Source organism: Macadamia integrifolia, chromosome 2 (genome assembly GCF_013358625.1).
Source record: "Macadamia integrifolia cultivar HAES 741 chromosome 2, SCU_Mint_v3, whole genome shotgun sequence".
Lineage (NCBI taxonomy): Eukaryota > Viridiplantae > Streptophyta > Magnoliopsida > Proteales > Proteaceae > Macadamia > Macadamia integrifolia.
The window spans coordinates 21,121,369-21,134,871 of NC_056558.1; the positions used below are offsets into that span (position 1 = coordinate 21,121,369).

A 13,503-nucleotide genomic window follows, 5' to 3' on the forward strand; every position below is an offset into this window, starting at 1 on the left:
CTCTATAAGTAAGCATGTAGTCTTTCGTTCCCTGTAAATAACGCATCACCTTCTTCGTAGGCACCCAGTGATCCATACCAGGATTACTGACGTATCTGCCCAACATCCCATCCTCACCATGTTTACCTTTACTTCTCCTGCTGAAATCTCTGAATTTCCTTTCATCTACAAGTGCATATTTTGGCACCTCTGTTCTACCCACACCATCGCCCTTAATTTTCCCCTCCTTACCCTTCATTGGTTTTTAGGCCGATGGACAGATCCTCTTCACCACCATCATCCTCTTTACAACCACCACCAACTAGTTAATCCTATCCTATAGTTTCTCCAGTTGTTTGCCCCACTTGAACATTGGCTTACTCTCTTGACTGGTTATCTCCCCTCCTCTGATGACCCATACCCAGATATTCCCCATATCATAATTCTCTTTCACCGACCCCCTGTCATCCATCAAACCTTTGATCCAACTCAACAACCCTGCCATCACATTCAATGTGTCTGATTTCCATATTTATGGCATCAAACCATATGATCCATACCACACTCGTTTCGCCCATCAGGATGAATGGAGAAGATTCCTTACCACTATGTGTCGAGTCAATGACACTCTACTACAACAAGTACTGTCACACCCCGTTCACACTGAACCGGAGCGGTGACCGAGTTAACACCGGTTAACCCAAACCTGCCAGGATCATCAGATACTGTATTCCACCACAGCATACACACTCTAACATCAATTCATCAGATCAGCGGAAGACTAAAATTTACCTGTAAATAATTCCCATATACTTGCTACCCAAATGATGATACCATAATTATATACAATTGGGCCCGAAGGCATGATATATATACACAAAAAGAATAAAGTTCAAATATCAAGTATATACAGGAATTTATCAAAATCATCAGAGTACGCAGCTCGGCTCGGTAGTGGGGCTCAACACGGCCTCAAAACTGCTGTCCCGCAGCACAACTCTCACACGCGCAGTCTACGCCGTGCTCAAACTCCTCAGGGGTCCACCAGTCCTCCTCTGGAAACTCGACTGTGGGACCCACCCCATGCTCCTCAGATGCATGACCTGCAAAAGCATCTAAAAAGGGGTGCACACGTGGAATGAGCTCACTAGCTCAGTAAGTAGAGAGGTGGACCACACACAACAGTCCACACATCACAACACATCATATGCACTACATGTCATGCAATTCATTTTAATTCACATACACCTAATCAACATTACTAAGTCTTTGGTTTTAGTGCTACTACAACCACAATGCGCGTATACTCCGGGTACGAGCCGCGTACTCCATCCCGCGATACGCCCATAGGGCTGTTGGAGAAGACCCACCGTGAGTACTCGAAAAAATAAAGACAATGCCGTCCACCGGCTCTCAACAGAAATGTAAATAAATTAAATGACAGTGCTGACTCCAGCAATTTAAAAGCAGTACGATTGGCCCTCTTGAAATACCACCGGGGTTGCCGACTGTCCTACATGACTCGTCGGGCATAATGCCTAACCGCCACAGTGTCCGACAACCGCGACCCCTGCTTCCCCCCAAGTGGCAACCCAACACCTCAACCCCTGTTGGGAAGGGTCGTAGCACGGGATGGTGAGAATCCTAATACCGCATGCTCCTATATGCAGTACGACTGCATAGTGCCACCGTGTCCCATACCACGGGCCACCAATGCATTCATTTCCAAGCCGACCACGGCATCTAGTCTATCAAGGCATTATGCAACATGATGTGCACATTCAACATATAACATCACATTCAATTTGCATTTGAAAAGTAAACATAGCATAAATGCACATCAAAGTGTGAAATGACTAATCTATATAGCATATTCATGATGACATGACTAAATTAGATATAGTTATATGAATGCCAAACAAATGCCTTGAAACAAGGCCAAACGTCCTCTCTCCACTTACCTGTAGCGTATAAGGATTCCCGCTCGGTACGGGTGAGATCCGGAGCGAATCGGGAAGGCTTTGGTGAACCTAAAAAAATTGAGCGGGGTTAGTACTTCACCAATTTAGAATCAAAATTAATGAAATCCGACGTCAAAATCGTGTTTAGAACGTCGAAAGAAGGTCCCACGTCCGATTTGGGCTCAATCGGACCTAAGAATCACATTCTGTCCACTCGGGTGGGTCACTCAGGTGGGTTGCCCACCCACCGGTCCAACCCGCCGGTTTGGGACCTACCCGCCGGTAGGACCCGCCGGTCCTACCCGCCGGTTTGGCCAGGGACCCCCTGGTCCTCTCGGGTGGGTGTCTCAGGTGGGTAGGGACCCACCGGTTGTACCCGCCGGTTTTGGCGGAAAAACCCCAGTTTCTTCTCATCTTCCTCCATTCCTTGGGGACCCAAATGGGGCTTTTCTCAACCCATTCCTCACACCTTTAAAGTCCTATAGGATGGTTCTACCTTAGATCTAAGTTAGATTCGAGTGAGGGGAACCATCTTACCTTCTTTGCTCAAGAATGACTTCAAACCCTCCAAATCACTTCCAACTCACAATGCTCCTTCTACCTTGTCAATATCTCTTCAAATCCTTCAAAATCAACACATAAATCATCTATTAAACCTTAGATCCATCATTTCAAGAGGTGTTTACAAGATCTTAAGAAATCATACTCGAATCAAGGGTTTAAAGCGTGGGTTTGGCGAATGTTTATAAAACCCAGCTTTTCTTACCTCCAACTGTAGATCTCGAGTTGAAGATTACTCTTCCGGCACCGGAATGGCAAGATCGAGCTTCGGCGCCGCTGAAATCTTCCCTTTCTTCCTCTTCCTTTCTTCTTCTCTTCTTTCTTCTTCCCTTTCTTTTTCTCTCTCCTCTTTACTTTTCTCACCAAACGTACGAGGGTAATAAATGGAAAGAAAAGAAGTCATAAAGCTTTATATACTATTCCTACTTAAGTGAATAGTGATGGATGGTCACTCAGGTGGGTGGGTGTACCCACCTGACATACCCATCCGAGAGTCAAAACTTGGGATTTTGACCGGGCTCGGACCTCGGCTCAAACCCCACCCCAGGCATACATTGTAGCCTACGTATATATCTTAAAATACAGATATAATACCTATTTATCCGTACATAGCCTTATGGTAGGTGCACGTACACGGTTTGGGCACTCCCGTCTCTTCTGGCACTGGCTCGGACTTGTCGGGCCAGCCGGTGTTTAAGGTCACCCGTGCCATCATAGCCCATAAGGAACTCGCTCTAACATCCTCTGGCTCGGTTCCTGCATGGTTAAACCGGTTCAACCGCAAAATCAGACCGGGTTTAAGAAGTGGGATATTACACCTAGACTCTTAGTACTGAAATGTTGAAGCATGTTTTCCTCTGATTGAATCACAAAGGCTGACCATGTTATAGTATGACGAAAGTAATACTCAAAGTCTGCAACAACAGCTTTATAAACATCATTAGCAACATATTGGAGATACCTAATCCTTGGGTAGATATTTCTGAAGCTAAATGAACTGGATCGAGATCCACAACTCCTGGTTGGTGTATGGCAGACTGGAACCTGCACCGGCATGTATGGCTGGGGGGTTGGAACCTCGAAGATGCAATCCACAAAACCTGACCCAATGGGAGTGTGATTGACCCTCATACTCAGAGGTAGAGGGAAAGAGCTGGCATATGGGTATCCAAACTGGCCAAACTGATTATAATGACCATAGTTTGAATCGGTGGTCATTGTGCCATATATGGCTAACAATGCATGCATCTGCTCCCCATGAATACCACTCTCCATACTTGAGCCGCCTAGAGTGTCAATCAAGCTCCTAATAGAGATGTCCATTGACTCCATGCTATCCTACTCTCCACCAATTATGAATCGGTGACTTGAGCCTCTTTTGGAGGGTGTGGGGGAACGTGCACTATGGTCCATGTCCTGTGTGGCATGAGTGATATGAGTCTCCTGTGAACCGCACCGGTTCTGGTTCCAATTCAATGTAGTGGTACCTCTCGCGCATCCCCCCATCACCACCATCATTACCATCCCCACCACCGCCACCGCCACCACCACCACCGTTAGCATGGTGTCCACTACTACCACCAGCAGGTCTTGCACCATCATCATCATCATCATCATCATTGGACCGTGACAAAAAAGTTTCTGGCTCCACATCAACCCTGGTAGCTTGGGACTCGAAAGGCCTGGGTACTTGTGAAAGCACACGACTCTCTTGAGACATATACTCATCCATGGAATCCTCATCATCTGAGTCTTCTTGGAAAACGTGGGCAAGTTCAATTGGTTCACTGTTACCCTCCATGCCTTGACATATGTGCTGCATCTTCATTCTTATATTGTAATGCACAAACACCAACTGTTGTAGCTTTTCATGATCTAGTTGGTTCCGCCTCTTGGTGTGGATCAATGAGGATGTACTCCAATTGTGCTCACATCCAGATGTAGAACAATTTTGGGAAAGCACCTTGATTGCTATTTTTCTCAAGTTAGGTGCATCTTTTCCATAGAGGACCCACCATTCACCAGGGGCAGTACTTTGTCTTCCAGCCATTGTTGCTGCACGACTGAAACTCCCAATAGCATCCCTGAATTCCTTTTATACATATTTCAAACATGAATACAAGTTAGTACACAATAAGGAATTCATTAAGACTTAGGAAACTATACATATTTCAAACATGAACCCACCTCAGTGTTGCATGCTGCCGTAGACCAGGTTTAGGGACCAACTTTGCCACCNAATCAAAATTAATGAAATCCGACGTCAAAATCGTGTTTAGAACGTCGAAAGAAGGTCCCACGTCCGATTTGGGCTCGATCGGACCTAAAAATCACATTCTGGCCACTCGGGTGGGTCACTCAGGTGGGTTGTCTACCCACCGGTCCTACCCGCCGGTTTGGCCAGGGACCCCCCTGCCCTCTCAGGTGGGTGCTCTCAGGCGGGTAGGGACCCGCCGGTTTTGGCGGAAAAACCCCAGTTTCTTCTCAACTCCCTCCATTCCTTGGGGACCCAAATAGGGCTTTTCTCAACCCATTCTTCACACCTTTAAAGTCCCATAGGATGGTTCTAGCTTAGATCTAAGTTAGATTCAAGTGAGGGGAACCCTCTTACCTTCTTTGCTCAAGAATGACTTCAAACCCTCCAAATCACTTCCAACTCACAATGCTCCTTCTACCTTGTCAATATCTCTTCAAATCCTTCAAGATCAACACATAAATCATCTATTAAACCTTCGATCCATCATTTCAAGAGGTGTTTACAAGATCTTAAGAAATCATACTCGAATCAAGGGTTTAAAGCGTGGGTTTGGCGAATGTTTATAAAACCCAGCTTTTCTTACCTCCAACTGTAGATCTCGAGTTGAAGATTACTCTCCCGGCACCGGAATGGCAAGATCGAGCTTCGGCGCCGCTGAAATCCTTCCTTTCTTCTTCCCTTTCTTTTTCTCTCTCCTCTTTACTTTTGTCACCAACGTACGAGGGTAATAAATGGAAAGAAAAGAAGTCATAAAGCTTTATATACTATTCCTACTTAAGTGAATAGTGATGGATGGGTCACTCAGGTGGGTGGGTGTACCCACCTGACATACCCATCCGAGAGTAAAAACTTGGGATTTTGACCGGGCTCGGACCTCGGCTCGGACCCTACCCCAAGCATACAATGTAGCATACGTATATAACCTTAAAATACGGATATAATACCTGTTCTATCCGTACATAGCCTTATGGTAGGTGCACGTACACGGTTTGGGCACTCCCGTCTCTTCTGGCACTGGCTCGGACTTGTCGGGCCAGCCGGTGTTTAAGGTCACCCGTGCCATCATAGCCCATAAGGAACTCGCTCTAACATCCTCTGGCTCGGTTCCTGCATGGTTAAACCGGTTCAACCACGAAATCAGACCGGGTTTAAGAAGCGGGATATTACACAATCATTCTTGTGTGTAACCAGTTCCTCGACCCAAAGATCATCTTCGTAGAAAATCGGATTTTTGGCCACAGACTTCAGATGGTTCCCTAGATCATCATCTAAAAAGGATGTAACAATATGAGTGAGTTTTCACGAAGCCCAGTGAGGGGTATACACACACAAGCAATCATAACAATCAATGAAATGAATACAAGTATAAATGTTTAACCACAACAATATGAACTGCAGTTAGATGAATGCAATGCCATGATTCTGTTTATTAGCAAACAATTCTAAGCAACAAATTCTAAGTCTAGAGTGGATATTAGTGCTATTGCAACATATGTGGTATCCCTAGTCACGAATATATGTTATTGGTCCTAAAGATATAAGCTAATTGTGAGTCAGGAGCGTGTCGGTTCCAAAACCACATCATTACCCGGCAAACCCCTATTAATAATCCCCATAATACTACTTCATCGAATCTAACGTCGTATGAAGGGTATACCACAACACCGAATCCAACATCACGTGAAGGGTTTGTTATGATGTCGACATCCCCATCACCTTGGTCACCGAAAACTCCCCCAACCTAGCCCAATGCATTTCTAACATGTCACATCACATTACAATTATATTCACACACCCCATGGGCATACAGTGCCGAAACCAAGCTTCGGCCACCTTGTACCCCACATTCACACACTATGGGCATGCAATGCCAGGACCAACCTTCGGCCACTTTGTATCCCAATCTCTACAATACACACACACACACACACCATATACCCTGAGCATGTAGTGTCGGAACTCAACCTTCGGCCACCCTGCATCCTAGTCACCCACACACACACACACATAACCACAACTCATACCATCATGCCACATTAACATTCACCACAAGTAAACAAGTTTATAATATGCAAGATGACATGATCATACATATATTCATCATCATGTTATAAACATTTCATAAAACACACGCAATCACCCACTCACCTTGAACATCAAATGATGGTGGATGAACATAGAAGTGGGTGCGGTCAAAGTTTTGTATTGTGTATTATATCAAGGTTAGTTTGGTCATTTGCACCATGGACTACATACACTATTGAACCACATATATCTTTGTTTTGTAGTTGTATCTGTGTGTTTGCTTTAGTATATCTGTTGCACGATGGTTTGTAGAGGATGGGATTTATAATATGTGGCTATTGATAGTCATATGTGTTTGTTGCAGATTGTGTATGTTTGTGATTATGTGATAGTATTGTGAATGTGTGGTTGAATGCCGATGACATTAACGAGTGAGTAAAGGAAACAAGTAAATTGGGTTTGACTTTTTTGGATACCATTGATTCACCCTCCTCGCCGTCACTATTTAAGACCAACACATTTTTTGTTTTGATTTTCATATTTTTACAATTTTTTATTTTTATTTTTATTTTATTATTATTTTTTTTTTTACATCAATTGTCTTTTTTCGACACTGGTTTGTGTTCATTACGTATTGACCAAGCATGTTCCATGAGACGTTTGTCAAGATTCTAACATGTTTTAAACTTTATCTAACATGTACGGAGATTTAATCTCATCCAATGCAATTACATCTTCTCTCCAAGAGACATTTTTTGTGCCCTTTTGGACAAATGTTTCAAAGGGGTATTGTTTCCTCTATAAATAGTGGGTGTCCTAGATACTTCAGATATGGATTTCATACTCTCTCTCTCTCTCCGAAAAATCTTTGAGATACGCTTTGAAGAGGATGGTATTTTTTGTGCAATTTGCAGAAGGTTACTAAATCCTAATTAGGCCTGAAAAAAAAAAAAAAGGGGGTTCATTTTCGGGTTGAATTTGGGTCAGACATTGTTCTCCGCCTCTCCCGGTGACTAACCGTCTGGTTCCTGGCTAGACCGAGATGGGATTGAGCCGGGCCTTAGACCAATTCTGTCCTGGGTATCCATGAGTATATGGTTAGTTGCTAGCCACCATTGTGAATTTGTAACTGCAGTTCATGCTTTAGCTCTCTAACGGTAATTTGAATTTGTACTATGAACCTTCCTGGCTATTCTCCCAACGCTACCCAACTGTCTCAACCTCCAAAGCCACTCTCTCCTCTCACCCACCCAACTCCAACGCAAACCCAATTCCCTAATCCTAATGGCAAACCATCAATCCATAGAAAGGATCTCCTCCTCAGGCACAATGATCAATCTCTTATTGATCCCACCGTGTCATGGACTTCCTCCATTGCTCGCCGATGCCGAAACGGGCAGCTTGCTGAAGCTGCCATGGAGTTCACTCGTATGAGAATCAATAGTGTTGAGCCTAATCATGTCACATTCGTGACCCTTCTCTCTGCTTGTGCTGATTTCCCCTCCGAAGCCCTCTGTTTCGGTTCTTCCATCCATGGATATGTAAGAAAACTGGGATTGGATAGGAACAATGTTGTATTGGGCACTGCTCTTGCTGATATGTACTCAAAAGGTGCTCGTGTGTATCTTGCTCGCCAGATGTTTGATGAAATGTTTGTGAGGAATAAGGTGTCATGGAACACGATGATTGATGGGTACATGAGGAATGGGATGGTTGAAGATGCAATCAAGTTATTCAATCAGATGCCACAGAAGGATAAGATTTCATGGACTGCATTGATTGGTGGGTTTGTCAGGAAAGGTCTATTTGAGGAAGCGTTGGAACAATTTCGAGAAATGCAGCTTGCTGGAATAGAGCCTGACTATGTGACTATCCTGTGTGTCCTCTCTGCTTGTGCGAACTTGGGAGCACTTGGTGTTGGCCTATGGGTGCACCGCTATGTTCTACAAAAGGACTTTGGTGAGAATATCCGGTTAAGTAACTCGTTAATCGATATGTACTCTCGATGTGGTTATATTGAATTTGCACGTCAAGAATTTGAGAAGATGCCCATGCGGAGCTTGGTCTCTTGGAACTCGATCATCTCAGGCTTGGCTGTTAATGGTCACTCTGAAGATGTTCTTCAACACTTTGAAATGATGCAGAAAGAGGGGTTCAAGCCAGATGGAGTGAGTTTCACTGGGGCACTTACTGCCTGTAGCCATGCTGGCTTAGTTGATGAGGGACTCCGGTTTTACAATTCCATGAAGAGAATTCACAGAATTGTCCCCAGGATTGAGCACTATGGTTGCATAGTAGATCTTCTTAGTAGGGCTGGGCGACTGGAAGATGCATTGCATATAATAGAAAGCATGCCCATGAAGCCAAATGAAGTTGTCTTGGGATCATTGCTGGCAGCATGTAGGACTCATGGGGATGTCAATTTGGCTGAGAGGTTGACTGATTATCTTGTTGAATTGGAGCCTGGTTGTGATTCCAATTATGTTCTACTTTCAAACATATATGCTGCTGTTGGAAGGTGGGATGGTGTAAGCAAGGTTAGGAATACCATGAAAGCTCTTGGAATAAAGAAGAAAGCTGGATTCAGTGCCATTGAGATTGAATGTGGCATCCATGAGTTTGTGGCTGGTGATAAATCCCATATACACTCCGACTCAATTTATGCAATGCTCAATCAGTTGTTTATTGAACTGAGACTATGTGGGTATGTACCTGAAACCAGTGTTGGTGGGTTATCTGAATATGACTAAACATCAAATGGAAAAATGCTGATATGATTCAATTCAGATTCCTGAGCCATCAAGATGTGGGTCCATGCTTGAGAGGTGTCAGTTCCATGCTTGAGAGGTGTCAATGTTGCATGGCAATTCTTATGTGGTGCAGCCTTTTACCATTTTTCAAGTCTGTTTGGGTGTATCGATATATGAAAACTTGAAGGCTTGGTTGTGCAGTGTGGTACCCATTCACAGTTCAAAGCGACAAACAGTGTAAAGAAAAACTGATGGTACTTATCGACTTAATAGCAGAGGGAAGAGCTAGAACCGGCATCTTCAGTGATGGAATATGAGTTGAATGGTTTTGCACTTTCCATTTGGTTCTGGAAATGACTCGGCTAATGTAAAACTTTGCACTTTGATGCTGGAAACTCTGATACACTTCGTGAAATCACTTGCATATTATGTACACAGTTCAAAAGGTATTTAATGGGAGTTTCTAATTAAATCAACTATATCCCTAAAATCAGTAACTCTTTCTAATCTCTTCCTCACTCTCCCATGATCTTTTCTCAATGGCTTGATTTTGATTTTTTTTTTTTTAATTTATTTATTTATTTATTTTGAATACATTGGAAATGAATATTATTTCATTGGGGGAGTACTCTCTGTGGGGGGAGTGCCGCCTCCACCAGCCCCTCCTACAGTCTTTCTCTCTCCTCTGTCTATACAGGTCATTTGACATAGGTGAGGAGAGAGACAGACTGGCGGAGGCTGTGCTCCCCCACAGAGAACATTATCACTATTTTATTTGTCATTTTATGATTATAGCATTGAAAAAAAGATTATGATGATAAGTTAACAGCGATTCAAGTGCCAAATATATGATACCTCTTGATACTGGTTTCCTTTATTCTTTTCTTCTTCTTAATTTAAGAATTGGTAGGGAGGCCTTGTTAATTGGTATGTGATGTGCTAGAAGGATGCATCTATAGGTGATAGACTCAAGCAAGGACTTTTGGATCAAAGAAGAGGTCATTGTTCGTACCATCAAAGATTTATTAATTCTGAACCGCTTGAAGCATGAGGAGGCTCTAGAAACTTATGTTCCAAACCTGATCCGATAGATACTTTCTGTGGTGTCCATATTTGGTAGAAACCTGTCAATTCGTTATTAACTATGTTGTTTCATATCAAATGCTTCTCCATCACTGTGTGTCAATGGCTCTGTGGTGCTTGCTCGAGTGCTCTATATATGGGAAGTGATGTAGTAGAAGGATCAAAAAGCATACCCAAGAATGAGGATTTGGATTTGTAGATTCTGCTTAAGGTTCTGCGGTGAAGACCATTCAGGTATAAGGAAAACTGAAGCAGAAGAGGGGTTCTATCGCTAATCTTTACAATTTTAATAAATCTTCAGTAAATAAGCAAACATATCATATATGCACTTCCTTGTTAATCCAATGTCTTTCTTGCATGATTGTCAACCCTAAAATGATATAATCAAGCTGATTTTGGTTATAGAAAGTTCCTTTATATGATTTAATAATTCAAATTGGAGTTAATCTGTCCCAATTGTTTAATCAAGTTTTAGCTTATTTGACAATTAAATTGGGCACTAATATACTCAGAAAATGCGCAGTTAGTATATATTTAATCAGCTTTTGGTTCTGGATTTTCTCAAAATGATTTGGACTTGATTTTCTTGTTGATGTTTCTGTCTTATGGTTGATATTTTTGTTGGTTTATACTTTCCAAAGTATATGTTTGGACTATGGAATTTTTTTTTTCCTGTAGAGGTAGAGTTTGGTTCAATATTCTAAAACCGTGGCATTGGCAGACTATGCTTATGAGAGATACCCCACTAGGGTAGCACAAAGAGGGGTTTGGTCCAATATTCTAAAACCTTGGCATTAAATTCTTCCTGTAGCCATGGCATCAATTTCAATCTGTAACCATTGCCCACATTTCCAAACTTCTAAAAGGGGTGGGAAGGGAGTCGGGAGTCCTGAATAACAGCTACCTCATTTGCTGGGAAAGTTTCAGACCTCAGCTTAGTTATCACCCAGAGCACTGGAAATGTTGTGATAGCTAGGTTAATCTGCCATCCCATGTATACCAACTCTAGTATATGAAAATAAGAAAATGGAGAAAGTAGTATGAAAATCTGATTAAAGACCTGAAATACTTGATTGTAACTATCAAAATTAATGTTTAATTACTGAGAAACTCAATAGATCCCATCATATTGTATCGCGGTAACAAAGGATTAAACTAAGGAACTCAAGTACAAATAACCACTCCTAACTATTACTGGAGTTGGAGAAAAAAAAAAAAAAAAAGAACTTAAGCTAACTTTAACGATCTAAGTAACCATCTAGTTGTGGTTAGTTAATATTGATTTGAACTGGTAAAAAGAGCTTTGCATCTCCAACCACAATCATGTTCTCCCTGGACGGCAGTGTAAGCCTCATAAGTGAGATCACAACAATGTTGGAGCCTTCCTAACTTCATTTGAAGTGCTTGAGCAGAAGATATCATTGAGTATTTAAACCGTGTAGCTGAGGCTATAACCAAAAGGATAAAGGGTTTCACCATTGAAGAACTTATAAGGCCTTCTAGGATAGCCAAATTCTGGAAGTGGCCTTAGGGACATGGAATTCATGGGCAATTTGTCTGTATAGTCATTAATGTACCATGTAAGAGGCAACTTTCCACCTATATATCAAACACTTCAAGTGAAGGGATGCCTTCAAAGAATCCAAGTCTCATGAGAACAACATAGCTGTTTTCAAAGCCCTATCAATGACTCCCTCTTTGATTCTCCCAATCATAATTGCATTCTCACCATGGTCTCAGAAGTACCATCCACATTCTAAATCAAATCTGAAATTACCCAAAAAAAAAAAAAAACCAGGTTAACTAATTACACTTTAATATTTTGCAATTTGTTTGATAAGACACATTCCTTATAGTACCTGCATTTAGTGATTTTGCAATAACATCTTCATTTGAATCATCAAACCATTTTTGTCTATGAGCTATTACATCCGTTGAATCATTAAGACCCCACTCTCCTCTAATAGTCTCTCTCAAAAGTTTTGGGTCATTGGAAGCTGGGATATCATTAACATTGTTGAAGGAGCACATAACCAATTGATTAACAAAGGAGAAAAAATACCAACTAATAATACAAACTTCCAGAAACTAAAAATAAGGTAAGAAAGAAAGAAAGAAACTTCCGAAACTTACTATAGGTAGAAAAAGATAAAGAAGCTACCAAGGATTCGATAGATTTCGATGGGGAGTTGTGGCCTTAAAATCAACTGCTAGGGCTATGAGAATGCATGTAGCGGCATCTATTCATGAGTCCAATAGAGAGCCTTGTCTACCTCGTCCGTATCATCCTTGGGCATTGGTAAAAGAGATGCAGGTGGATTTGTTGCAGCCTTGCGGTCGGATCAAGCTTGGAACACCAATTGAATGACCATGAGTTCTCTCCATCACAAAGAGACTTTTGCTTGGACAATTAGCGAGAGAAACTAGGTCTTTAGGGGATGTGATTTTGATTGAATTTCTTATCACAAAAAAAAGAAAAGATTTTGATTGATTTCAAGTTCCAGAAAGAGAAGGAATGAGGAGAGAGAGAGAGAGGATATAGAAGGAAATAAGAAAGGATATATCTTATTTTAAATTTGAAAAAACAAATTAGGGAGTCATTACTGATAAAGAAACTAAATGAAATTAGCAAAGCAATTGGAAAGAAAATATTTTACAAAAAAGGAAAGAAAGAATATAAAATTAGAGTTCCTTTTTTAATGTAAATATGATATTGATTATGGCAAGATAGAAGGAGAGAGAAACGTGAGAGAAAGGAGGAAAATAATTTAAAAAGAAAGAGGAAAGTTGGAGAGAGAGAGAGAGAGAGAGAGAGAGAGAGAGAGAGAGAGAGTAAGAATCTAATATTATTTTTATTTGAACAAAATAAAGAAACAATTATTTAGAC

General features: G+C 41.8%; 1 protein-coding gene and 1 long non-coding RNA gene across 2 annotated transcripts; one reads left to right on the plus strand and one right to left on the minus strand.

Annotated features, from left to right (window-relative positions):
• Positions 1-7,640: 7,640 nt before the first annotated feature.
• LOC122059360 (pentatricopeptide repeat-containing protein At1g05750, chloroplastic) lies at positions 7,641-10,005 on the plus strand. Its single transcript, XM_042622099.1, has one exon. The coding sequence runs from the start codon at positions 7,959-7,961 to the stop codon at positions 9,531-9,533; it is 1,575 nt and encodes a 524-aa protein (XP_042478033.1). The 5' UTR covers positions 7,641-7,958; the 3' UTR covers positions 9,534-10,005.
• A 1,701-nt stretch (positions 10,006-11,706) lies between these two features.
• Positions 11,707-13,107, minus strand: LOC122093018. The gene is made up of 3 exons (XR_006144358.1): positions 12,750-13,107; positions 12,476-12,613; positions 11,707-12,383 (listed from the first exon to the last, which is right to left on the minus strand). It is a non-coding gene; the product is annotated as an uncharacterized LOC122093018 (long non-coding RNA).
• Positions 13,108-13,503: the final 396 nt, after the last annotated feature.

Coding starts and splice junctions, on each gene's coding strand:
- LOC122059360 (XM_042622099.1), top strand. CDS start 7,959: ATGAACCTTCCTGGCTATTCTCCCAACGCTACCCAACTGTCTCAACCT.